The sequence below is a fragment of the Macaca fascicularis genome, chromosome 9 (assembly GCF_037993035.2).
Source record: "Macaca fascicularis isolate 582-1 chromosome 9, T2T-MFA8v1.1".
Lineage (NCBI taxonomy): Eukaryota > Metazoa > Chordata > Mammalia > Primates > Cercopithecidae > Macaca > Macaca fascicularis.
The window spans coordinates 59284734-59312098 of NC_088383.1; the positions used below are offsets into that span (position 1 = coordinate 59284734).

A 27365-nucleotide genomic window follows, 5' to 3' on the forward strand; every position below is an offset into this window, starting at 1 on the left:
TGATCCTAGAGTAAGCGGAAGGCTGTGAGTCTGTAGGCAAGGGAGAGACGGACATGAGGGGAAGCCAGACTCATGTCATTTTCCACCTTGAGGGACTTCGATCTGGCCCTTGTTCTGTTGGGGTTCTGGAGGACATCCTGTGCCCTGGCCTCTCTGACCTTACTCCATATGGTGCTGATGCAGCAACAGCAGTGACCCTCGCGGGTCCTGGGTGGAATGAAAGGTGCCCAGATAGTTCCTCATTTTCTCTCCACCTTTTCTTTCTTTTTACTATTATTATGTCTCCCCTTCCTTTTTTCATCTTCCCTCTCTTTCTCATCATTATGTATTTGTCTTCTCCTTTGCTCTCTCCTCCTCCTCCTCATTCTTCTTACTCAGATCTGGATGTTAGCATTGGAGTGTGAAGCTGGGTGGGGTACCTAAACCAGCAGTTGGCAGTGACCAAATCCACGATGGTCTCTAAAAGCTGGGGTGCTGCCCTGAGTTTATCAGGATGACATTTGGCAGGTTGAAGATAAATTCACTTGGATCAAGACCTCATGTGGTTGTTGTGAAAATTAAATAAAATAAGCTGTAGGAGCATCTGTCATGTAGACACTTACGTAGTCAATAAATGATAAGTCTTAATCTTATACCATGAAGCATCCTGACAGCAAATGTTCTGTCCTGCTGTGACACCTTGTGTCCCCATTTTTAGTGCTGAGAAGAGGGTTGTCACATCCTAACTCAGGGCATGCTGGACAGTTCTCCTGTTCAGGGCGGCATGGCTGTGGTTGGCAAACTTTGTCTCAGCCATGAAGACAGCCCAGCGGGGCGCCTGCGGAGGTGGTGCCGGGTGCAGCAGAACCAGAAGGATGACACAGGCAGGCTGCTGTACCTAGGAACAATACTAGCTATACTGGGGAGATGTGTGTGCGTGTGTGTGTCTGTGTGTGTGTGTGAAAAAGAGTAAGCATGAGTTTGCAAGCCCGTGTAAGGGAGTGCATGTGTGTATTTGAGTATGTGTGATTGCATGTGTGTGTGAATGTATATGCATGTGTGTAAATTTGTGTGTGTGCAGGTGAGTTTATGTGTCTCTGAGTATATGTATACATGTGTGTATGTGTGAGTGCATGTGTGTCACTGTGTGTGTGTCTGTATATGTGACGGTATGTGTGAGTGTATGTGTGTGAGTGTGTATGTCTCTCTGTGGGAGCTCATGGAAGCTCAGCAATGGGGCTTCAAGCAGACCAGTTTTTCTTGGAGAAAGGGGGAGAACTGGCTTCATCCAACTAGTCGTACATGTGTAGGTCTGGGATGGACTGGAGAGACAACTTAGCCCGAACCCATTTTACAGATGGAAAGCTGAGGCTCAGAGAGGTTGAGCGCTTTGCTCAGGGTCATTGAGAGGAGTGACGTTTCTGTATCTGCCTCTTTGGGAGACAGTGGCTGAAATTCATCTCTGATGTGAGGCACCCCCTCTGAGGAATCTGCTCAGAAAGGGCATGGGAGCTGCAGCACGTGGTTTGCATCCTCTCCATGCAACAAAGGGCCTGGACTTCCAGCAGTCACAGGGTAGTCTGCAGGGCAGGGTAGAGATGTTCCACAGAAGCTGGTCAAAAGCTGGAATATCATTAAAGATCACAATATACCACCACATCAGTTTCCATTATTTCTAAGGAGGCAAAGCAACTACATATTTTAGAAATTTACTGTTTATTTCTCATTTCCAGTCAGTCTCACCCAAAGGTTTCAAGTGCAAAGCCCTGGCCTTCCACCGTCTTCCCATAACCCAGGTCTGTATCCTGTCCCTTCCCTCCCCTGCACCTGGCATTGCACAGAAGGTGTGGGTGGCAATGTCCCCTAAAAGCTTCTGCAAGGCTTAGCTTCCTGCTGTGCTGTCTGTACCTCTGTGAGTAAAGGCAAAATGTCAAGAAAAGGATTCAATTGTCTTGTATCTAAAACCAGGTATTTTCTTTCAGGTGACCCTGAAAATTCAGAGATTCATAATTTGATCATCTATGTATTTTTTCCCAGGAAAGGCACTGAACGGGTTACATGTGCAGATCTTTGGATATAATCTATTGGAGAAAGGATCTGGGCTGACGACGCCAGCACCTAGCACAAGCCCTGGATGAGAATAATGAGGCCCTACAAGATGAACAGAGAGAGGGATTGGCGGTGGGTGGAGGGAAGGGATGCAAACAATTATGGCCAAGAAGTCACCTTAGGGGAAAAACCTAAGAAGAATTTTGGCTTGTAAAAGAGAAGGAAGCCTATAGAGAGAGTGGAAGAGGGCGTGAGGGGAGAGGCTGAAAGAGAGATAGAGGGAAAAAGGACAAAGGAGGACAGGAAAATAGCCAATAAGGCAGACACGAGAAAAAGGGAGAGATGAGAGAGAAACAGGAGAGGACAAGGAGACAAGAAACAGAGAGGCAAGGGACAGGGACAGCAATGGAACTCAGAGAGGACATGGGAGCGAGCTGGAGGAAGCTGACAGAGGGAAGGGAAGAACACGCCCCGCCGCCGTCAAAGGCAGGACTCAAGAACGCTGCCCTTCGTGGAAGTGAGATGGGCCCCGCTGCCTGCGCCCGCTTGCTCTCAGTCTTGGCCGACCTGAGCGCGCGTCTCTCCCGGGCTCTCAGGCGGCGCACAGGGAGGAGGTGCAGACGCGGCTGCCACCGCCCAGCCCAGAGCGCGGCTCTGAACTTGGCGCCAGCGCCCTGAGGACACCAAGCCCCGCCTTCCTGGCTGCACCCGCCTTCGGGGCGGGGCTTGCAGTTGGGCGGCCCCGGCGGGGAGGGCGCCGCGGGCCAGAGAAACCGCAATCCTGTAGAAGGCTCCCTGCTGATCCGCCGGGCGGCCCGGCTCTCCCCCGGCTCGGCTCCCCGGAGCCGCCCCCAGCTGGCTCGGACCAGGACCGGCCCTGCAGGAGGGCGAGGGCGTCCTTTGGCGGTGCCGGCTCTCGCTGCCGCCCTCTGACCCTGGGCGCCCGGACCTCTGGCTTCTGGGCCTGCAGTACCTCAGCGATAGGCGAGGGCTGCGCCCGGTGCCTGCGGCTCCCTCAGCGCCGTGGACCCCCGCGGCCTGCCGGCCCTCCTTACCTCACTGAGGCGGGAGAATCGCTTGAACCCGGGAGGCAGAGGTTGCGGTGAGCCGAGACGCGCCCTTGCACTCCAGCCTGGGCAACAAGAGCGGCCTGGCGGCCCCGCTAGCGGCACCTCCCCCGCATCCGAAACGCTCAGCTCCTCCCGGGAACGCCCGCGGCCTTCACTTCCCAGGCCCCAGCTGTGACCCGCAAGAAGGCGGGCTCGGCGACCCCAGAACGTAGAGGTGTCTGGGAAGTTAGCTGTTCCCGTAGTACGGTGGGAGGGGGCCAGGGTAGAAAATGACAGTTCAAGTGCCTTAAAATTAAGAACTTAGGCATTGTTTAAAAAACAATAAATGGAGTGAAAAAATCAAGCCACACCGTAAAAGAAGATATTTGCAGCAAGTGATAAAGAATTAATATCCAGAATATATAAAGACTGTTATTGAATCAATGTGAAAGAGAAAAACACCTAAAGCAAAGAATGGTGAACACCTAAAGCGAAGACATCTAAAGCCAAGACATCTAAAGCCGTCACTAGGCACTTCAAAGAGGAACCATGAACGACCAAAATGAAGTGAGTAGGTGACCAGTTCCCATTAGTAATTAGGAAGTCGCAAAGTAAGACCACAAAGAGGGTTGTGAGGGTGGCTCACACCTCTCATCTCAGCGTTTGGGAGTCCAAGGCCAGAGGATCACTTGAGGCCAGGAGTTGGAGACTAGTCTGGGAAATATAGCAAGACCCTGTGTCTACAAAAAATAAAAATAAATAAAAAAGTAAATCACAAGGAGATGACTAACCACCAGGCAAAAATGTTAGAGTATGCTAATATCAACTGTTAAGAGGAATATGAAGCAAGATAGCTCAAATACGCTTTTGAAGGAAACATACCAGGCTTCATTCATTCTGAAATACCCCTTATTTAAGATACTCCATTATATTAAATACAATTCCAAAACAAAAAAAATCAAATAACAACAAACCAGACTAACCCAATACTTTTTTTCACTTGTAATTTGTATGTTACACATATTGAAAGACATGTTTTAGACTTTAATTAGAGAAGGATTTTTAATCGTATATCACTCTTGTGCATACAAAATAAAATTGATTAAGATGTTTCTTATTTTATTTTATTTATTCATTTATTTTTTGAGACGGAGTTTCGCTCTGTCGCCCAGGCTGGAGTGCAGCAGCGCGATCTTGGCTCACCGCAAGCGCCGCCTCCCGGGGGGCCATTCTCCTGCTGCAGCCTCCTCAGTAGCTGGGACTACAGGCTCCGGCCACCACACTCGCTAATTTTTTTGTATTTTTAGTAGAGACAGGGTTTCCCCATGTTGGCCAGGCTGGTCTCGAATGCCCGACCTCAGGTGATCCGCCTGCCTTGGCCTCCCAAAGTGCTGGGATTACAGGTGTGAGGCACCACGCCCAGCCCCTACTGCAGTTTTGACACTGGGATGTGAACTCGTCCACACTCCTGCCCTAGAGAGGGGGCCTGTGTTCCTCCCATTGACTCTAGGCAGCTGTGACTGCTTAGACCAATAGAGTACAGTGGAAGTGACACTGTGTGACTTCCAAAGTGATGTCATAACAAGTTCTACAATTTCTGCCGTGCTCACTGAAAACACTCTTGGAACTCTGGGCCACCTGTAAAAGCCCAAGCACCCTGAAGCTACCATGCTGGGAGGAAGCCCAGGTCACACCGGGAGGTTACATGCAGGGTCTCCATTCACAGTTCCAGCTGAGCCCAGCTTTTGAGCCCTCCTGCCCAGGAGCCACACTTGTGAGTGGAGCAGCCTCCAGATAATTCCAGTGCCCAATCCTTCAAGTCATGTGGGCTGCTCAAGCCTTCCCATCTGGGGCCCCAGACATGAGGAAGCCCTCCCTACTCTGCCCTGAGTGCCTGATCCTCAGAACCTGTGAGCGTAATAAAATGCGCCTGTTGTGTGTCTCTAAATGTAGGTGGTCTGGTACACAGCAGTAGAGAACTGGAATGTCCCTCACTCACAAGGACTCTGGCAACACCGCAGTTTCCATCTTCTTCCAGATCTGCCATCTCCTGGGGGACTTAAGTGTCATACAAATAACCTCCCATTGCCAACACTCTGGCCTCCCAGTCCTTGACCTCCTCACCCACAGCAATGTCCTCACCTGTCACCTGGGCTAACTCTTCCAGTGAACAAATGGCAGGGTCTAGTGGTTTTAAGGGACACTATGAGGGCTGTTATAAGGGAAATGGAGGCTTCCTCTTATAGCTCTTCCAAAGGTCCTGTGCCTCCCCTCTGGTGTTGTCAATATGCAGGATATTGGGAAGAGCTGCAGGTCACAAAGTCACCATGTCAACCTTCCTGTCAACCATAAAGGAATTCTGTCCCCAGGGTGGGGGAAGGGCCAGGCAGGTAGCTGGAGGCAAGTCTCCCAGAGCCAGCTGCTGACCCTAGTCCCTGCGATCTGGGGAGGTACCTGGTGAAGGGCCACAGTGTGCACGGGTGGAAGGGCAGGAGGAGGGGTGTGGCCCTTGGGCATAAGGGGAGGCGCCAGAGAAGGTGGCCAGAGGTGGCCTGTGCTCAGCCTATCTGGGCCCTGGCACAGGCACCCAAGAGTGAGGTGGGGTCACAGGGACGGCCAGATAATGAGGAGCCATGGCCGCTGGGGGCCCTGCTTCCTGCTCTTCCTGCTGCTGCTTCCTCCACCGCTTTTTAGAGCAGGAAGCCTTCGGTACCATGGACCTGGCTGGAGAATGTTTCAACGCCTGGCCCTGGGCTCCAGGAGGGCCCACCACCATCATGGCCCAGGATGGAGGCAGCAGTTGCGCCAGGGGCAAGCAGGTCACAGATGCCAGGGCTCATTTGACCTCTACTTCATCTTGGACAAGTGAGTGTCCCTTCCAGCTCTGGCCCTGGGTCACCCTCTGGAGCCACCACCTCTTTTTCACTAGGGACAGGACGCCACTCAAAGAGATGCAAGCTTCTGTCACAGAAGCAGGGCCAGCCCTTTGGTCAGACCAGACCTAGGCCTCCTGATCTTCTGAGGCACAAAGAATGCCATGGCTGTCTTTTCCCTGGTGCTTCATCTCCTGGATGAGGAAAAAAGCCACCAAAGGGGTTCTGGACGATCCCCTATCCCCCCATTAGCTGGGTCAGCATCCTCATCCTCAGGCTGCTGCAACAGCTGATTGCTCAGACCTGCTTCTCAGCAGTTCTCAGAAGCGCACTGTGGATGTTTGGAGTTTTTGTGTTGTTTTGCTCATTTGTTTTTCACGCAAATAACTTCTATTTTACTGGGCCCCAGAGAGATTGCTTTGTTGCCTGTGTTGGTCATTCTAATGTCACTGCTTAGAGAAGGCCTTTGGTTGGCTGCTTCTAAGTGCTGCTTCTACAACTTGGAGAGCCACGTGATAGTTCCTGCACTTTCAGGAACAGTTGGGTCTGTTTCAGGGTGGCCCTGGGGAAAGTGGGCTGTGTATTAGGCACCTTCTGGCTCACCAGGAAGGAAAGAGGCAATGTTCAGCTTTGGAGAGATTGCCTTGGTTCCCTTTCCCACTCCTCCTGCTAGGTGGGAATACTCTCTGTGCTTATTCAGTAGCAGCAGTGGTGCAGTCTTCAGGAGAGCAAGCGCTTTCTGGCTTTCTGGTCTCCAAAGCCCTTTCCCTGCACTCCTGGCACCTCACCACAATCCTGGGCTGTGAGTAGTGCAGGTATTTTTCTATCTGGTTCCTGGACAAGGGCGGCTCCTGGAGGTTGGGGAAGCATCCAGAGACAGCTGGTGTGACAAGACTCCGGCTTCCTGTGCCGCACTCTTTCCAGCATCGCAGGTTGAAGTTCCTCTGAATTTTCTCATTCCCCCAGATACTGATGCTTAGGGGACGTACACCCCAGCCCACCAATTCCTATGGTTTGTAACTGCTCTGCTACTCTTGGGGAAGGAGCAACTCCGTTTTGGAGACAGGCAGACTCCACTCACTAGCCACATAGTCTTGGGCGAGTTGCTTCATCATTCTGTGCCTTCGTGTCTCCCATCTGTAAAAAGGGTATCTTCATTTTCACCTTGCCAAGTGTGATGAGGATGAAGGGAGAATTTGCAGGTCAGAGGCAATGACAGAGGATGGGGATGAAGGGACCTGCCAGGAAAGGCAGAGTCACAGGCTGGAAACTCGTAGGAAATGCAGAGGCCCTGATGCAATCCCAGACAGACTGGATGAGGGGGAATGCAGAGGGAGTGCCTAGAATGGATGTAAAGGGAGCAGACAAAAGCAACCTTAATGATTCTTCCTAACAAGGCTAGGGGTAAAGGGTATTGCCCCATTGTAAGGAGGAGGCAATGAGGCAGGCCATGGCCAGGAAATGACCCACCATAGCCTCCAGATAGGCATCCACGGCGCTGAATTGAAACTCTGGATTGTGTGACTCCAAAGCCCATCCAAAGACCATGCAGCTGGGCGGGACCCTGAGAGTCTTGCAGTAGTCCTCCTGGCAGAACAACATCTACTGCCTGCAGGGAGGCTCTTTGGTCATTCATGTCCAGCTTATTCATGAGACTCCTTATTCATTGGTTCATTCATTGAATTGAGCTGGAAGAAAATGAATCAGCCTCCCATGTGCTTCTATTCTTGGCCAGGTGACCTTTTTAGGCCTCTAAGTGGGAGTGACCCATTGTATTTTTTTTGAGTAATTTTTTAATTGTGGGAAAACATACATAACAAAAATTTGCCATTTTTAAGTGTGCAATTCAGTGGCATTAAGTACATTCACAGCATTGTGCAGCCACCACCATCCATCTCCAGAAATGTTTCATCATTGCTTATTGAAACTCTATTCTCAGCCGGGAGCAGTAGCTCACTCCTGTAATCCCAGCAATTTGGGAGTCAAGGTGAGAGGATTGCTTGAGTCTAGGAGTTCAAGATCAGGCTGGGAAACATGCAAAATCCTGTCTATACAAAACATATAAAAATTAGCCAGGCATGGTGATGTGTGCCTCTACTCCCAGCTACTCAGGCTAAGCTGAGGCAGGAGGATTGCTTGAGCCTGGGAGGTCAAGACTGCAGTGTGTCAAGATCACACCACTGCACTCCAACCTGGGTGACAGAGTGAGACCCTGTCTTAAACCCCATCCACACCAAAACCCAAAACACCTCTATTCCCATTGAACAATAACTCCCCATTCCTCCCTTTCCCCAAGCCCTAGTGACCTTTAGTGTATTTTCTCTATCTATGACTTTGCCTATTGTAGGTACCTCATGTAAGTGGAGTCACACAATATAATCATACAAACATATAATATTTGGCCTTTTCTGTCTGACCTTTTTCACTTAACATAATGTTTTCAAGGTTATTCCACGTTGTAGCATCCATCAGAATTTCATCCCTTTTATGGCTGAATAATATTTATCTGTATGTATATGTACCACATTTTATCTTTTTTTTTTTTTTTTTTGAGTTGTAGTCTCATTCTGCTGCCAGACTGGAGTTCAGTGGCGTGATCTTGTCTCACTGCAACCTCTGCCTCCTGGTTTCAAGCGATTCTCCCTGCCTCAGCCTCCTGAGTAGCTGGGACTACAGAGGCATGCCACCAGGCCAGGCTAATTTTTGTAGTTTTTAGTAGAGACAGGATTTCACCATATTGGACAGGCTGGTCTTGAACTCCTGACCTCGTGATCCCCCCGCCTCGGCCTTCCAAAGCACTGGGATTACAAGCGTGAGCCACCACGCTCGGCTCGTTTATCTTTTCATCTGTTGATGGACACTTGGGTTGCTTCTGCCATTTGGCTATTGTGAATAATGCTGCTATGAACACCAGTGTACCCATATCTCTTTGAGTCCCCGCTCTCACTTCTTTTTGGTATATACCTGGGCGTGGAATTGATGGATCCTATGGTGATCCTATGTTTAGCTTTCTGAGGAAATGCCAAGCTATTTCCCACAGGGATTGCACCATTTTTCTTTCCCACCAACAAAAGTCTAACGTTTGTTATTTTTTAGTTTTTGATAATAGCCACCCAATGGGTGTGAAGTTGTATCTCCTCGCCGCTTTCACTGGCATTTCCCTAGTGACTAGTGGTGTGGAGCATCTTTTCATGGGCTTATTGGACATCTGCATATCTTCTTTGAGGAAATGTCTGTTCAAATTCTTTGCCCATTTTTTTGTTGTTGCATTTTTTTATTGTTTCTTTTTCGTTGTTGTTGTAGGAGTTCTTTGTATATTCTGGATATTAATCCCTTATCAGGTATATGAGTTGCAAATATTTCCTTCCATTCTGCAGGTTATCTTTTCACTCCCTTGGTAGCGTCTTTGATGCACAAAATTTTTAATCTGGACACAGTCTCAACTTTTCTATTTTTAAATTAGTTGCCTGTGTTTTTGGTGCCATATCCAAAAAAATCCCCAAATCTAATGTCATAAAAGTTATGTTTTCTACTAAGAGTTTAAAAGTTTTAGCCTTTACATTTAGGTCTTTGACCCATTTTGAATTAATTTCTGTAATGGTTTATAGAAGGGTCCAACTTCATTCTTTTGCATGTAGACATCCAATTTTCCCTGCACCATTTTTTGAAACTACTGTTCTTTCTCACATTGAGTGTTCTTAGCACACTGGTTGGAAATCATTTGACCACAGACATGACAGGTTATTTCTGAGCTCTCTATTCTGTTCATTGCTCTACATGTCAGTCCTTATGTCAGTGCCATAACAGTTTGATTACTGTAGCTTTGTAATAAATTCTGAAATCAGGAAATGTGTATCCTCAATTTTGTTCTTCTTTTTCAGATTTTTTTTTGTTATATGACTTATGTCCCTTGAAATTCCATATGTAATTTAGTGCAAATTTTTTATTTCTGCAAAAAAATGCTATACAGATTTTGATACAGATTACATTGTTATCTTAACAATATTATTATTGTGCCTTCTGATTCATAAGCATGCAATATCTATCCATTTATTGTGTCTTTAAATTCTTTCAGCAATGTTTTACAGTTTTCAGTATACATTTCTTTTGCTTCCTTGTTTAAATTTATTCTTAAGTATTTTGTTCTGTTTGATGCTATCATACATGAAACTTTTTTGGTTGATTTTCCATATTTGGATTGTTCATTGGGGGCTTTTCCAACCAATACATTCTCTCCCATTTCCACTCTACACAGTGCCCCACCTAACCTGATCAGCCACCTGGATGGCCAGCAAAAGCGCCACATCCCAGGAAGCTTCTCAGTCCCAGGCAGATGGGGCTGGGTGGTCACCTTATGCTGACCACTCAACTGGTGAAACTCATGACCTCGGATGATCCAGTGGCCACTGGGGGGTGCACCCCAGCCTCAGCTATGCTGGGGTCAGGCGAGCTTGTTAAGAGCCTGCTGGGAGGCTGGGGGCGGGGCAGACACTTGCCCACCTGACAGATGCACTCATCTCCCTGACCCACGTCTCCTGTCTCCTTTTGTTTTAGGTCTGGCAGCGTGAACAACAACTGGATTGACCTTTATATGTGGGTGGAGGAAACAGTGGCGAGGTTCCAAAGGTACAGATCTCCCACATGGCAGCCTCCCCTGAGCTGCAGAGAGCTTTTCCTCTGGAAGGCAGGCAGAGGGCACATCCCATCAGATGGGGTGGGCGTGGGAGTCCCTCAGTGGGGGACACAGAGCACAAGGTGGCATTCTGAAGCAGGAATGAGGCCAGCGCTCACTGGTTCCATCGGGTCTCAGCAGACTTGGCTGGCTCCTGCCTGTGAGCCTGGGCATATTGCAGGAGAGGCAGTTTGCCCTTGGGGACATCACACGCTGGGAAGGGACAATAGACAGGGAAACCAGTGACTCAGTCCTGGAACCTCGGGTTACACAGTGCTGAGGGCTCAAGTAGGGGACAAAGAACTCACCTGGAAGGTTGAAGGAAAAAGCAGGAACTCCTAAAGACAAAGTCAGCAGTGGCTTCCAAGGATGTGCGTGTTTGAACTGGGTCTTGTAGGATGGAAAAGACAGGGACCTGTGGTGGAGTGAGTGGTCTTGCTTGGCTGGGAATGAGGTTAGCTCACGGAGGGCTGGGAGAGGACTGGGCAGGTCAGCTTGAGGCCAAAGCCACAGGGGCTCATTGTGCCAGGTCAAGGAGCTGAGATTTCCTGCTGTGAGCCATGGAGAGCCAGAGAAGGCTCTTGAGCAGAGGAGTGGCATGATCAAGATGGCACTTAAGGAAGAAAAGTCTGACGACTGTGGGTAAAATGAATGAGCAATAGGGCAGGAGCCGTTAGGAGCTCTGCTGGGGACATATGACAGCACTGTCACTGAGGGCTACTGAGGGTCAGCTGGCAGGAAGGAGGGTCAGGGAGAGGAAAGGGAGGCCGTGTGCATGGCTGCCAATAAGGAGTCGCTCCTCTGAGGTAAAGGAGAAATGAGGGAGAGGAGGGGGAGGAGGGAATGGGGTGAAGAGGCAAAGAATTTTCCAGTAGAAGGGAGGCCAGCTGGGAGGGCTGTGTGTGCATCTCCCTGCCTGTTCATTATAAGGTATATGTGTCCGTGTGTGTGTGCATGTGCCTGTGTGTGGGTGCCTTCTGTGTGTGTGTGTTCATGTGAGTGTGTGCATGTGTGGGTGCGTGTGTGTGTGCATGTGTGTGTATACGTGTGTGTATGGGTGTGTGTGTGGTGTGTGTGGTGTGTGTGCCTGTGCATGTGTGTGCCTGTATGTGCATGTGTGTGCATGTGTGTGTGCCTGTGTGTGCATATGTGTGTGTGCTTGTGTGTGCATGTGTGTGCGCAAGTGTCTTTGGGGTGTTGGGAGTGTGGGGATGCAGTGATGGGGATGCAGTGAGTTGCCATCCTGACTCTCTCTTCTATGGAGCCCTTGTCTCCACAGGCCTCAGAGTCCTTCACTACATTTATCTCACCTCCTTGTGTCCAGCAAGGGACTCCAAAGCGGAAGAGTTGGGGTGGGAAGTGCGGAATTGGCCTCACCACCCTGGCTTCTGAGCTGGTGCCTCTGGCTTCTCACCAGCACATGATTCTTTCACAGCTCAGATATTCGGATGTGCTTCATCACCTACTCCACAGACGGCCAGACTGTCTTGCCACTCACCTCAGACAAGTGAGTGCTGCTTGGATCCCCCAAGGGGTCTGGTGAGCTTGGCCAGAGGGAGCTCCAGGGAGCTGAGGGGCTCCCGGAGACCTTGGTTGGGAGCCTGACAGCACCCAGGGCAGGCCGGTCAGGGCAACTCACAGTACCCACCTGACCTTAGCCCCGCTCCCTTGCACCCTCCTACCTATGGCTGCAAGGTTACCTGCAGGCCCCTGTGCTCCAGTTCTCAGCCTCCCCCACTTCACGCTCCCCTGCCCTCTCTCTGCCCTGCCTCCTTCCCTGAAAGGTGGCTGTGAGGATTCCCGGGGTGCAGGGGCTGGCAGAGGGGTGGGGGTGTCCTGTGAACACACACCTGTGCGGGCAGCTGCTCTGCGCCTGTTCCCCCTGCCCTGGCCAGTGCGGGAGGGAGACAGGGTCAGAGCTGGTGGTGGGAGTCGTGGGGCTTTTGTGCAAGGATGCTGGCAGGCCCAGACTGGGGAGTCCCTGGGTGGGGTTCTGAGATCCAGGGCAGGCTGGGAAAATGGAGGGAGGCAGGAGGAACAAGCTCAGACAGCTGGAGCCCAGGCCCAGCAGGGGGCACTGCAGAGTTCCTGTTTGGTGGGAGGTGAGGGCCCTTCCAATGCACATGCCCGGAACTGGGCCCAGAGGAGGTGAAGCACAGAGAGAGGTGAGGACACTGAGGACTGGATGGGGGACTGGCCCCACTTGCAGCTTCGAGGGAATACAGGGTAGGGGAGCTTGAGTTTGTGTGTCCTGCGCTGTGGGTTTGTCAGAGACACTGGAGTGGGTGTGAGGTGGTAAAAAGCAAGTCTATGGGGGAGGACTGTGGTGGGTGACCCAGACAGGGAGCGGGGTTTGGGCATGGCCAGAGAAAGGCCAGGCCATGGACCCTTCTGGGTATGGATGGGCCTGGCCTCCTCCCCTCCTGGGCTGGGCAGGGCGGGGCTCTTAGAGCTCCGGCCATGGCAGGGATGCTCTGCCCACAGTGGGAAGCCATCCTTCAGGGTCCGTGCTCTGCCCAGCCTTGCTGTGCAGGCTCAGCCTGTCACATTGGATTAGCCTGATCCTAAGTCCCTGGCCCATCCCAGTCCTGCCACCAGAGCCAGTCCTGGCTGCCCCAGCCCATTCTGTCTGTTTTAACAGCAGCTGACAGGCCACATCCCCCAGCTAGCCTGCAGATAGTGTTTGGCCCCTGCATGCACAGCTGTCGGGGCTGCCTCTCCAGCCTTTGGTCTTTTTATTTCAGGGGCACAGAAAGTCAAGGAGGCCAGGCAGTCTAACTAAGCAGATTTGGTACTTCCTGTGTCAGGGTAAAGAGAGAGGAGGAAACTGAGTCAGGGTCAGGGGTCTGGGGCCGTCGGGGCTGGGTGTAGGGCTGGGGGTTTGGCAGGATGACTTTTCCCAAATGCAGCCCTACCTGTCAAAGGATGGAGCGCCCAACACAAGAGAGTCTTTGTTAGGGTTACGGATTGGATTAGAGTTAGAGTTAGGAATGTCAACCCCATTGTCAGTGGCTGACTCTCAGTTGCCCATCCCTGGTTCAGGACTAGGGCTAGGGCTAGGGCTAGGGCTAGGGCTAGGGCTAGGGCTAGAGTTAGTTAGAGTTAGAGTTAGAGGAGTTAGGAATGTCAACCCCATTGTCAGTGGCTGACTCTCAGTTGCCCATCCCCAGTTCAGGGTTAGGGTTAGGGTGAAGATTAGAGTTAGAGTTAGAGTTAGAGTTAGAGTTAGGAATGTCAATCCCATTGTCAGTGGCTGACTCTCAGTTGCCCATTCCCGGTTCAGGGTTAGGGTTAGGATTAGGAATGTCCACCCCTGTGCAGTTCCTGACTCACAGTTGCTCATCCATGGGAAGTTCCCACTGTCACCAGAGATGGCCAAGCAGGGCCCTGGTGAAGTTCCCCAGGCCTGCATTCTCTGTAACTGCGATGAGCTCAGAAGGGCTTGAAATCTCTGGTCAAAATCACGATGAGGAATGAGCAGGACAAAGCCCTTGCCTGGCCCCCTCCTTCATCCGGGAGGCCTTGCACAAAGAACAGTGGCTCCCGGAGAGCTTGGGAGCTGATTTTTAACAGTCAATGTCTTTCCAGGTCAACCACCTTTTTAAATTTTTTTCAGGAATAGAATAAAAAATGGTCTTGACCAGCTTCGGAAAATTGTACCTGATGGACACACATTCATGCAGGCAGGATTTAGAAAGGTATAGACCCCTTGATCTCCTAACTCTAACTCTAACCCTAACTCTAACCCTAACCCTAACCTACAAAATCTTAGAGCATCAGTGGGATCATCTCACTGTCCAGGCTCAATATTTCTTCATTTTCTTGCAGGCAATTCAACAGATTGAAACGTTCAACTCCGGAAGTAAGCACCTGCCGTCCACATGGTGGTCCCATAGGGGGAACAGAGCTGGGCGAGAGCCTCAGAGAGCTCTGTGTGCAGATTCTGCAAGGCCACCCCTGCCCTGCATCTTGGAGCAAGTTGCTCACCCTCTCTGAGCTCCAGGTCCCTCCCTGGTGCAGTGAGCATAGTAAGCCCCCGCCCCATGGAGTTCTGAGAACTGTGTGAGATCCTGTGTGTGCACCCCTGGTGCTCATAACCCTGAGGTGCTTGCCCTCCAGCTGGGCTGTGTGAAAAGGAAAAGAGAAGAGCCAAGGGGTTTGCCCCCTTGCACGCACCTTAGTCTTCCTCCTCCCTTCTATGTCTCCCCTCCGAGTGACTTGCATTCCCTGACCTGTCTCATGTGGTACAGAAGGCTGTCCGGGGCCCCCAACTCCCCTCCCCACCGTGTCGCTGCAGCTCTTGTCAGGAAAAGGCAGGGCTGGTGAGGAAAGGCATTGAGGTGGCTGTGGGGTCACCTGCCCAGGTGCCACTGACCTGGAGTCCTGAACTCCTGGGCCCAGAGATGCTGGCAGGACTGCCTGCAGGCTCTGCTCACAGCAAGACCCAGCCCCCTGGGAGCCTCCCTGAGCCTGTCTGTTACAGGAGGGCCCAGCAGCTCCTCCTGCTGCCCGTGGGACAGGCCTGTGGTTGTTGAGTCCTGGCTGGAGCTGCCCTCAGGCAGAGGTGGTGCAGGCTGCTAGTGGGTGAGGATTCAGGCAGCCTGGTGGGAAAGACTGTGCCCCTTTCAGCCCCTCCTCTGTAAAATGGGTGCTGGGCTGAGACCTCCCTTACTCTATGGGGTCTCTGGGTGGCAGGTGCTTCGGTCTTGGCAGCCTCTCCTCTGGAGGATGAGGTGGGGGCACCTGGCCATGCCCTGGAGTGGGCAGTGCTGTGGGCCCAGCCACCTGCAGGGGCTCCGGAGCTTCTGGAGGTCACTCCTGGTGCCTTTGCTGAGCAGGCCACTCTTTGCTTCTTCTGCAGACAAAGTTCCCAGCATGATTATTGCTATGACTGATGGAGAGCTGGTGGCACATGCATTTCAGGACACTCTCAGAGAAGTGAGTCCAGTTCATACTTACCAGCATTTTGCTCCATGAATTTTGATGACTAATACTCAATGCCTTCTTTCCCTTAGGCTCAAAAAGCTCGGAAACTGGGGGCCAACGTTTACACCGTGGGTGTGGCTGATTATAAGCTGGACCAGGTAATTCCAAACAGGTGACCAGGCGCCACTTTCGAGCCTAGTGGGGAAAGGCGTCCCAGGTGGCTTTCCCAGGTGGCTTTCCCAGGGCCACCCCGAGGATGGTTGTCTAAGCTGCCCCAAGTGAGATGGGCCAATCCATGGCCACTGCAGAAGTGATTGACAGTGTGTTGTACAAATCCCACGACGCCAGAGGGGAGGGTGGAAGAGCTCCCTGCTCCCCAAGAGTGGGCTGCTGGCTGGAGAAGCCTGCAACATTCAGAGCCTGACATTCTGCTGCCCCCAAAGCATGGGGGCAAGACACTGTCCCCTGGGCCTGGAGTCTGCTGCATCCTCACCTCCTGGCGGGGATCCAAGCCAGCTCTGCTCTCCGTAGATAACAGCAATTGCAGACAGCCCGGAGCACGTGTTTGCAGTGGAGAATGGCTTCAAGGCCATGAGAGACACCGTTGATGCTGTGAGTGGGCGGAGGTGAGGGGCTGGGGGCCTGGCTCCTGTGGCCGGAAGCTCACTCTCCCTGCCCCGCCCCTCCCCTCCTGTGTTCCAGCTCACGTCAAAGGTCTGTCTTGACGTGACATCGGTGGAGCCTCCCACTGTGTGTGTAGGAGGTGAGAGCTGCAGAGGTCCCGCGGTAGCCACAGGGTGGTGTGCATGGGTACAATCGTGTATGGAGTGTGTGCATTTGCTTGGTATGTGTGGGGGAGGATGTGTGTGGGGGAGGATGTGTGTGGGGGAGGATGTGTGTGGGGGAGGATGTGTGTGGGGGAGGATGTGTGTGGGGGAGGATGTGTGTGGGGGAGGATGTGTGTGGGGAGTGTGAGTGTGGTGTGTGTATGTGGTGTGTGTGTGTTTGGTGTGTGTGGTGTGTGTGTGTAGTTTGTGTGGGTGCAGTGTGTGTAGTATGTGTGGGAAGGTGTGCTGTGGGAGGCTTGATGTGTGTGAAGTCTGTGGGAGAGGGTAAAACGTGGTCTGTGTGCTGTGGAAATGTGTGTGATTGTGCGGGGTGTGTAGATGTGCTGTGAGTGTGGTGTGTGGGGTATGCATGAGTGATGCATCTGTGTGTGTTGTATTGTGGGGTGTATGTTGTGTGGGAGCTGAGGTGCTGTGTAATATGTATGTGGGGGTGTGAGTGTATGTAGGGGGCATATATGCATGTGTGTGTGGTGTATGTGCAGTGTGTGTGTGTGGCATGAGTGGGGGTCTTGTGGGAGTGTGTGGGAAGGTTGCCTGGTGTGTGGAAGGCTGCTGGTGTATGAGAAGGCTGTCTGGTATGCAGGTATGTGGAGTCCAGTGTGTGTCTGTGTCATATGGGGAGTTGGGAGTGTGTTGCTGATGTGTGTGGTGTGTGTATGGGATGTGTGATGTGTCTTCGGTATTTTTGGTGTGTGTGTGTTTGCTATTTATGTGTGTGGTGTGTGGGTGCGTGTGCTTTGAGTGTGTGGTGTGATGTGTGTGGTATGGGGTGGGTTGAGTGTGTTTGTGATGCAGTGTGGATGGGTGGGTGGGTGTGGATGTGTGGCCCACATGGGTGTGAATGTGAGTGTCTGTTGGTGTGGAGGGAATATGCGGGGGTGGGAGTGTCAGTACCTGTGTACAATTAGTGTGCTGTTACCTCACAACAATAAGTTTAAAGCAAGAAAAGACATGTGTGAGAAGCTCTCAGGGAAACACCAGCAAATGGCATGGAGCCGCAGGTAACCCAGACCACAGGCCAGGAGCAGCCAGGGCTCCTCCCAGGAAGGCCAGGCAGGTGCAGGAGCTGAAATATCTGTGTAATTTACCACATCAGCAAAACGGGAAACAGGAACCAAGCGGTTATCTCAGGGGATGAAGAACAAGAAGGGGGGCGGTCAACATCCCAATGCACCCTGTAAGCAGAAGGAAACCTCCATAGCCCGACAAAGGCGTCCACACAAACACCCTCGGCTCACCTCAATCCCACAGGATCAATCCCAGTGCCTGTCCATGCTGTCTGGGACATAGCGAGGATGCCCTGTTGCCAGCTGGGGTCCCAGCCTGGTGGTGACAGCCCTGTGAGGGCCTCTGTGATGCCTCTGTCTGTGCTGAGATCTTTCTGTGCAGGCTGGGGCTCTGCATGGCCGGCAGTTGCACAACTGCGGCTGCTGGAGATGAAGGGAGCCCTGGGTGTCCTCCCTCCATGGGGACAGCACGAGGCCCTTCACAAGACCACCAGGCCCTCCAGCAGCTGGGCTCTGGCTTCCCTGTTCCTCACTGCAGGGTGCCCCGGCAGTAGGCTGTGGGGCACACTGTCCTTGTCTGAGCTCTGCTTTCCATGGGCACACAACAAGGAGTAAATTGTCCAATTCCAGCGAGTTCCAGCGGTGCCTCTCATGAACAGAAAGGACACTGTCAGGCCTGTCGTGAGTCCTAAGGCACTGGGCTGTGTGGGGACTGGCACAGGGCTGGGAGCTGGTAGGTCCCACAAACGGGAGCTGTGCTGACATTTCCATGATTGGTCCTGGGCTCTGTCCCTGACCCCACCTCTCCCTGATGCAGAGCTGAGGGTGGGGGTGGAGTAGAGAGAGCTCCCCTCCCCCTCGGGGTCTCTTTCTGCTGCTTCTGATTTAAAGCCGCTCGCTCAGCGGTGCAGCAGTGGTGACAGCTGTGCTCCTCTGATGATGTCCCCTGGACATGCACAGGCTGTGGCGTGTGAGCAGCCCTGTCAACCCCAGGTGAGGATGTGAGTCGTCACTCCTCCCTGGAGGCAGCTGAGTTGAGATAACAGGTGCGTTCTGCCCACCAGCTCGGCCCTCTGCCTCTGCCCATGTGGCCTGGAAGTCACAGCCCTGAACTGTCAGCTGTTGGCTAACTTGGGCAAAGCTGCCCCACATGGAGGGTGACAGTCACAGCAGGGAAAGGCCAAGGCAGGAGCCTGAAACCCAAATGCAACAGAATGAGCCCTGTCAGCAGGCTGCCACCAAGAAGCCAGGAGGGCTCCAGGGAGCCCAGGAAGGAGGCCAGGGAGGAAGGCATGCAGCCCAGACTCCCTTGTTTAGCCCTGGGCCTTATATCCAGCCTGGGAGAGGCCTCTGGTGGCCTCACTGCTCCAGGCCCATCCTGAAGCCATCCACCACACATAGCTGGAGGATTTTGACAGGGACCTCCCTCTCTAGCCTGGCAGGTGTCTGAGGCTCTTAGCAGGAACCCCAGGCCCTCCAGGGGCTACTCCCTGCTCTGGGAGCCCTGTGCAGAGGTGGGACCAGGTGGGGCATAGGCACTCTGCAAGCCCTGCCTCACCTTGAAGGGCCGAGTCCACCTGTCCCTCACAGCCCTGTTCAAAGGGCACCTCATCCTGGAAGCCTTCCCTGATGACCAGCCCTCTGACTCCCTGAAGCCCAAGGGTTTGGTCTGTGCCTCTCATCAGTCACTTGTCACCCAGGATGTATCATGACTTCTGGTTGTCTATGTCTAAGCATAATTTTCTTATTTAGTTCTTTGGTTTTCTTCCACCCTTTTATTGTTGAAATTTTCAAACCTATAGGTGAGTGGAAAGGATTGTGCAATGAACACAAACACACCTACATCCACCACTGGGATTTTACAATGAATGTTTGGCCACGTTCCTTTCTCTCTCTCTCTCTCTCTCTCTCTCTCTCTCTCTCTCTCTCTCTCCTTTTATCCATCCACCTTGGGAAAAAAATGCTTGCTTGCAATACATAGAATACATAGTCCTAACGCAGCCCAGGATGTAATTTGCAATTACCCCGTCCATGGAGCTTTGGGGCAGCCCTCAGTCCTGCTTAGAGTGGCCAAGTTGTGCTGACCAAGGGGCGCAGGCCACAGGCCCAGTTGCTCCCTCCCGGGCACACACTAAGCCCAGTGTCTGGCTGGTCAGGGCTTTTTGGAAGCCCGAGTCGGGAAGACGTTGAGAGTATCTGGCAACATCAGATTTGGAAGCAGCTGCTGTCAGCCTTAGCGGTGGGAGAGACCCCCATGCTTGCCCTGTGGGGGCCCACGTCTAGTTTCTCAGAACAGGGCACCAAGTTGGCATTTCCTGCTGTCTCTCACAGCCTCAGTGCCCCCACTAGGCCCAGGCTCTTCTGAGGGCAGTGTAGTATCCATCAAATGGGTGCCTACAAGGGCCGGGCTGGCACCTTGAGCAGGAAGAGTAGGCCAGGCTCAGCCAGCTGATGTCAGCAGTCAGCGTTGAGGGCCTTGAAGTGAGGTGGGCCTCAGAGCTCCTCATCTGAGGAGCATGGTTCCCTAGGTCCCAGCCGGGAGCTGACATGGAGAAACAAACCCACTGAGGCCTGCATTTCCCATTTTCCAAGAAAGCTAGAAATCTAGATATTTCTGGGAAATGTTCAGGCTTTCAACTGCAGGCTCCCATTCTGAAAGCCTCAGAAAGCATGTCAGCAGGCCAGCTTCACCCACAGCCTGCCTTGAAGGTGTGATGCTGCAGGAAGGCAGGAAGCAGGGTTCACAGGAAGCTTTCCTTGGGTGCATGAATCAGGGGCACCCCAGGCATCAGCAGGGATTGGTATGCGCGGGGCCTGGGCCAGGAGGCAGGGGTGGAGGCCAATGCCCTTGGCAGCTTCAGACCTGCGGGAACCTTGGCTGGCTCCTGGGGCCAGCCCTCACCTGCCCTGTGCCCCCTGTGGTCTTTGGCTCATGGCAGGAGTTGTCCTTCCACAATGGTGGAAGGACACACTCCCTGAGCCTCAGGGTGGGTGCCCTGTGGTCCTTACTGGTTCAGGAAGAGCAGGAGATGAGGAATCACCTGTAGGTCTCTGGAATCACAGTTAAAACAGGGCTTCTGTGATGGATTCCCCTGAGCAGGGTCCTTGGTGACTCGCCTGCCGCACCCGAGTCCTGGCCCTGTCACTGTGGGTGTCCTGCCTGCCACAGGCACACAGAAAGACAGGGAGGAGGGACCCCAAGTGTTCAGCAGCCCTGAAGGAGGCATCCAGGCCTGGGTGCCCAGCTGGGTGCATGAGACATGGTGTCTTCAGGCAGCATTATGGCTCCGCTTACACCTTACATCAGGGAGGGCCTGGCTGAGTGCACGGCCTGCACACCTGGGGCCCGAGGGAACACCACAAATTTCAGGGCAGGAATAGCACTCTGAGCTTACCTGTGCCCGGACCAAGGCCTTTCCTTAGCGTTTTGGTTCAGGAATGGTAGGGAGAGGGCCCTTGAGTGTTTGAGGCCCAGACGCCTCTTCCTGGACCCTCAGTGACACCAGATGAAGATTTGACCCAGTGGGCACATAGATGTTGGTTCAGACGCAGCTCTTTCCTTACAGGAGCCTCTGTGAATTCGGTTTTGGGGCTGGATCTCCAGGAACAGGGAGGTCAGAGGGGAGGCAGCCCTCCACTCTTCCTCACTCAGACTTTTGAACGTTGTCCTTGCAGAACCCTACCATGTGGTTGTTCATGGAAATGGCTTTCAGAATCTAAAGAAACAGGATGAAGTTATTTGCAGATTTATCTTCAATGAAACCACTATCGTTGGTGAGTTGTCTCCTCGGTGCCTCTGAGTCACGTATTTCCCACACAATGCTGCCTTTCCCCACAGCCAGCCAAGCCTCCCAGCCCTTGCCAACCATTCCCTTGGACCCGGTGGGGTTAGAGGCCATGAGGACAAGTGGAAGGAGGCACTGGGAAGCCTGGCCACCCCTCCCTTCATCTGCCAAGTGGGGAAGTAACAAATCCCAAGAGAGCATCTCAGATCAGGGCTTCCCCCTCAGTGAGGCTGGAAGGACCCGAAGCCCACAAGGCTACTCCTGGGAAATGGTGGCAGCCCCGGAGGTCTGAGCCTGGCTGGCCAGGTGCACCAGTAGCTTGCCCAGAGGGGTGTGTTTACCTTGCATTGAGGGAGGATGCCAGCCTGTAGGCCTGGGCCCTGGAATCCTGGCTCAGGCACACATTGCCTGTGTCACCTTGACCAGATGAGTATTCTACTCTGAGCCTCTATTTTCTCAATTTAACATGGAGCCAATATGGTGCTGGCTGTGTATCCTTTAACTGAAATGGTTGGGACCACAAATGTTTTAGTTTCTCAATTTTTTGAGGTTTTGGAATGTGTGCATTATGCTTATGTTTCAGCATCCCAAACCGCAAATTTGAAATCTGAAATTCTCTGTTGAGCATTTCTTTTGAACATCATGTTGGTGCTCAAGAAATGTCAGATTTTGAAGCATTTTGGGTGTGGATTTTCATATTACAGATGGTCAGCCACAGTTGCACCTAACTATGCAAAATTACATGTGTAGAGCAGTTGGTTCGTGGAAGGGCTATAGCATTTTAAAAAATCTCCTGTTATTTGACTATAGTTAGGCATCAGAGGACCTCTGTGATGGTGGAGTGGCCTGAGGAAGCGCACAGTCCAGGCAGACACTGTGCCCTGGGTGCTGGGGAGGGGCGTGTGCTCTTCCCCACTGAGTGCCTGGGGTGCAGTTGGATTTTTGCATCCTCCTTGATCTTCCCAGGTGGCCCTTTGATACATTCATTTGATCTGATGATAATATGTTCACTGACATCTAATTCCAGGGCCATGTGGTAATCCCAGGATGACTTTTCTTCCCCCAAGAGGCTTCTTGGCCATTTTCCTCTTTTCCATGAATACATAGGAAGGGCTGGGCCTGTCATCCCCACATTCCCACTCATTAGAATTGTGTGGATGGTCTCAGGGAATTCGGTTTTCACTGGGTTATACTTTCTCAGGAGTGTCTTAGGGACTGAGCATCCCCTTTCTAAGGAAAGGTAATGCTTATTGAGCACTTACATCAGATATTGTGCCAAGTGCCTTACACACAGTATCTCCCTGAATCCTCAAAGCAGCCTCACAGAAATTCCTTTGAATGTGTCAACCTAAATAACAGACAGACAAGGGCTCTTTACAAGAAAATGATGTTCATCTGAGAATGGGCATCACAGTGGGAATGCGCATCCATAGGAAACTACATGCATATTCAGGAAGGTTCGATTTGACAAGAGATGTGAGGAGGATTACATAATTGTTCAGTTAATTCTTCTTGGCTACTAAGGTCAATAATAATAGAGGTGACCCCAGTGTGAGGTTGCATGGGCAGTAGCTGGGCAGATGTCCTTGCAAAAGTTGCAATGGTCTTTGTACAAGGTTGTAGTTTTGCAGAGACTTGTGATGGTTTTTGTTATCAGGTATACAAGCTCGTGAATCCTCTCTTCGTAGACTTCCCCATCTCAACTTGCCAGGATTTTTTTTTTAAACATATTAACTCCATTTTGATTTTGACAATGTTCGCAGTTTCTTCTTTTTGATGAAAATCTTTTGGCTGCTCATGGTGGCTCACGCGTGTAATCCCAGCACTTTGGGAGGCTGAGGCAGACAGATCATGAGGTCAGGAGATGGAGACCATCTTGGCTAACATGGCGAAACCCCATCTCTACTAAAAATACAAAAGAAAAAAAAAATTAGCCGGGCGTGGTGGCAGATGCCTGTAGTCCCAGCTACTCAGGAAGCTGAGGCAGGAGAATTACCATATATTTTACATGAGCACTCATTTATTTAAGTCATTCTAAACAGAATTCCTTAAGGGATTTCTGGATGACTATGTCAGATTTTACCAAGTAGACACAACATAAAACTTGTACGTATGTGTAAACACACCTAAACATATATATACACACACAAAGATTTTATAGCTTACATTTTAGAATGTTAGTCATAAGACAATGGAACATACAAACTCACTAGTTAATAAAAAACCTGTTGTGGCAAGGTGAGGTGGTTCATGCCTATAATCCTAGCTCTCTGGGAGGCCAATGTAGGCAGATCGCTTGAGTTCAGGAGTTTGAGACCACCCTGGTCAATATGGCGAAACCCTAGCTCTACCAAAAACACAAAAAGCTAGCTGGGTGTCATGGTGCAGGCCTATATCTCCAGCTACTTGAGAGGCTGAGATGGGAGGATCACTTGAACTTAGGAGGCAGAGGTTGCAGGGAGCCAAGATCGTGCCACTCCACTCCAGCCTGGGTGACAAAAAATTTTAAAAACATAAAAAATAAAAGTCTGTTGAATACAAATTATATGTCTGACAAAGTTGGTTACTGTTCACATGGCTAAACTTTATTTGCCCTTATCAGTAATCCAGTGAAGGCTACTGATAAAAATTTTGAGTAAAACAGTTTTTATAACAGTTTGGTTTTTAACAAGCTGCTTTTTTTTTTTTTCTTTTTTCAGCTTCAAATGAATTTAGAGTTAAATTTTCAATGTTTACATTTAGCTATGACTGGTTGAATTAGATGATAAAAGCAAAATCTCCAAGTAGCCTTGAATGTATCTTTTGTTTGCTAGTCCAGTTTGTTTGACTGGGAAGGAAAGCATCTTAGCAGTTTTGGTTAGTACAGTGTTGGGTTAGTACAGTATTGGGTTAGTGTAGTATTGGGTTTTCCTTTTTTTTTTTTGGTCCCTGCATGTCACACAAAGCAAAATTTTTATGCCAGACTGAGACATATTACTGCTCTGAGTTTAAGATTTTGACCTGTTTAATCCAAGAGCCTAACTTTTATAAACATTTATCTAGTCCTTTTTTCAAACTATTCATGTTTTAATTAACTGCTTCATCACTCTAATTGTTAGTTAGACAAACCTAAATTTATATTTCTAAAAAATGTCTAGGTTGTTGGTTACCATGGAGCTTTTGTAATTTGTAAAGTGATTGATTTGAATGCCCCTTTTGGCGTTTTTAAGAAAATCTTGGCTGGAATGCCATAAGCAGTGAGCTTATCGCAATACCAGTAGACAAGTCTGCAGATTTGAAGCATATAGACAGAAATAGAGATAGAAAGAGAATTTAGAGTATTCTACATGTTAACTCTATATTGGCAGAGTTTTTTAGAGAGTTCGAATAATGACTATTTGACTCTGAATTTTCCTTGATGGAATTTGCCCATCCGTTTTAAAATGTGCAAAAAATGGGCCATAGTATGTAATTGGCTGGAATCCCAGAAAATCTGGCATGCCTTAATGCTTGAGAATCCCATTCCATTTCTTTTTGATCTCTCCAGTGCAAAGAAAATCCTGAAAATCTCCTGTCAGGAAAGGTCAGGAGTTTGGACTGGTGCTTTGGACAGAGGCAACTGCCCTAGTGGCTTTTAGTTAGCCATCCTGCCTCCATTATTCAGAAACTTATTTTTACCAGGAGAATATTTTCAGAAACAAGCAAGAGAAAAAAGCCAAATCAATTACAGACACACAAAATCATTGTTCACAGAGAACCAAATGATTCACAGAGAACCAAATGAGCTCAATGAACCAAAATCATTGTTCACAGAGATTTTAACCCAGGTGTGCAGCTCAAACAAAATATTTAATTAGGAATGCAGAACTAAAAGTGAATTTGCCAGAAAAGACATGCCTCACAAACAAATGTAAATTATGTAGAAACAAGGGTGCTCAAATCAGAAGAACACTTGTCATTATACCAGAAAGAATTTACCAGAAAAGACAAAACATTGTTATCATTTCAGGAGGGATATAAGGTCTTTGGTTACAGTGGCCTTATCTAAATCAGATGCTGAATGATGTCAAGAGCTTCTACCCAAAAGTAGGAGGCTCAGCCTGAAAGAAGACTCAGGGCAGAAAAAGCAAGTCACAGAAACAGAGAGCTCAAAGGGCTCAAGTGAGGACTGCACACCAGTTCCAAGAATGGCTGATTTCTTCCAATAGTGGTCCTACTCCAGGTCTACTTCTGGACACCATTTATGTCAACCTGAACAACAGAGTTTCTCTCTAAAAGAAAACAGTACTTATTCAGGAACAGTGCCCGGCACTGGGAATATGTGTGCCATAGTAATGTGCATAATCAGGGAGGTAACAAAAGACAAAGGCTTTTAAAGGAGAAATGAAGATTACATAATTGGTTTGAGACCATTATTCTTGCCCAAACAGATCAATAGCAAGGGTGACACTAGTTCAAGGCTGGACAGGCAGTTCTTGGGCACATGTTCCTGTGGACGTATTTTTTTGTGTTAAGTTTGCAATGGCTTTTGTGCAAGGTTGTGGTTTTTGCAGTCTTTTGTGATATTTTTATTACCAGGCATATAGGCATAAAACCCTCTCTTTGTAGCCTTTCTTAGCCCTATTTTTCATGGATTTTATTTTATTTTTTAACACAAATGACTTCATTTTAGTTCTGACAACTTTCCCGTATGGATGGAGAACTAGAGAGAAGCATGATAGAAGAGCCTGCCCAGGGCCATACAGTCCATGTTGCAGGGCAGGAAAGCAGACCCAGGAGATCTGCCTGCCCTACCAGGGCCTTCTGCCTCCCTGTGATGGCAGCTGCTGGGAAAGGGGGTACCCAGCCTACCTCCATGAAGGGCATTCAGCTGCCTCCTCTGTGGGCCTGTGGGTGCACTGGCTTCCCACCCTGGAGGTTACCGTCTACCTCTCCATACACAGGCCAGCACTGACGTCTCGCAGCGGGGAGCCCCTGCCACAGCTCTGGGCACCTGCATAGATGGCCATTCTGCTCCTGGTTGATGGCTTGTCCAGGAGTAAAAAGAAGCTTATTTTTAAAAATAATTGAGAACAACCTTTAAACCTATTTTCACTATTAGGAAGATATCCCCTGAAAATGTCCCTGGAGTGTTGGCCACCACTGAACACGCCTCCCCTGCACCCCCCACTAGACGGCAGCGTGCCTTCCCTGGCCACTGATGCCAGCCTGGAGGTGCAGGTCAGGGAGAGACTTCCCTCTGTCCTGCATCTGTCCCTGTGGGGAAGCAGGGGCAGAGCCTGGTTCTGGCTTCTGGAAGCGCCTGGATGCAATTTTTGACAACCTAAATAACAAACAGTGTCTCTAAACAGAAATGCTATTTATTCAGGACCAGGGCATTGCAATGGAAAACACATGCCAGAGTAAACTATGTGCATATTGAGGGAGGTGAAAAAAAAACCCAAAAAAACAGAAGAGTTTTTACGGGAAAATGAGGAGGATGCCATAATTGTTTTGAAATCATCCTTGGCAAAAATGTCGATACCATGGGTTCTACCAGTCCTAGGTTGGCCAGGTAGTTGCTGGACCCTGGGAAGCCGGGGTCCTGGCAGCCAAGCCCAGTAGGTAGAGAGCTAGATCAAGGCCAGCAGGCAGATGCCCACGCCCTCCCCCACAGTTCAGGAAGTGTGAAGAGGGCGTGGGCTCAGGAGTGAGAAGGTTCCATGTCTACACGTTACTGAACTCTCCTGAGCCCACCACGCTCCCACAAAAATGAGTAAATAAATACATAAATAAATAAAAATGGGAAAACAAAATTGCAGACTTAAAAAACAAACCCAGTGCCCTCCTCAGGCTTCCCCATCTTGGTAAATTGTGTTGCTGTCCACCTGGTTGTTCTGGTCAAACTCTCAAATGTCATCTTTGACTCCTCCAAGCTTCCTCTTCACATCCATCCCACCAGCAAGTCCTGTTGCCTCCATGTTCAAAATATATCCTGGATCTGCCCAACCTGGACAGATTCACTGCACAATAAATAAAACCCCAACCCCTTTCCAGGGCCCAGGAGGCCCTGCCCCCTATTCTGGGTCACCTCTTTCCCTCCTTGACAAGGTCAGCGAGTCACTGCCCAGAGCATTGGCACAGGCCACTCTCTCAGCCCCAAGCACCCTTGCCTGGGATCTTTGCCTGGCTGGCTCCTCATCTTTTAAATCTCAGCTG

General features: G+C 50.5%; 1 protein-coding gene and 1 long non-coding RNA gene across 2 annotated transcripts in view; one reads left to right on the forward strand and one right to left on the reverse strand.

Annotated features, from left to right (window-relative positions):
- Positions 1–255: 255 nt before the first annotated feature.
- LOC141407675 (uncharacterized) lies at positions 256–3232 on the reverse strand. Its single transcript, XR_012417733.1, has 2 exons — positions 3084–3232; positions 256–1602 (listed from the first exon to the last, which is right to left on the reverse strand). It is a non-coding gene; the product is annotated as an uncharacterized lncRNA (long non-coding RNA).
- Positions 3233–5572: 2340 nt separating this feature from the next.
- ANTXRL (ANTXR like) overlaps positions 5573–27365 on the forward strand; it is a 45888-nt gene continuing 24095 nt past the window's right edge. The window contains exons 1-10 of the mRNA XM_005565123.5: positions 5573–5942; positions 10505–10576; positions 12058–12129; positions 14239–14320; positions 14451–14484; positions 15484–15560; positions 15638–15706; positions 16080–16160; positions 16251–16311; positions 21079–21177. Coding sequence (XP_005565180.3) covers positions 5701–5942; positions 10505–10576; positions 12058–12129; positions 14239–14320; positions 14451–14484; positions 15484–15560; positions 15638–15706; positions 16080–16160; positions 16251–16311; positions 21079–21177 — 889 coding nt within the window. The 5' untranslated portion in view covers positions 5573–5700. The remainder of the gene's footprint in view (positions 5943–10504; positions 10577–12057; positions 12130–14238; positions 14321–14450; positions 14485–15483; positions 15561–15637; positions 15707–16079; positions 16161–16250; positions 16312–21078; positions 21178–27365) is intronic.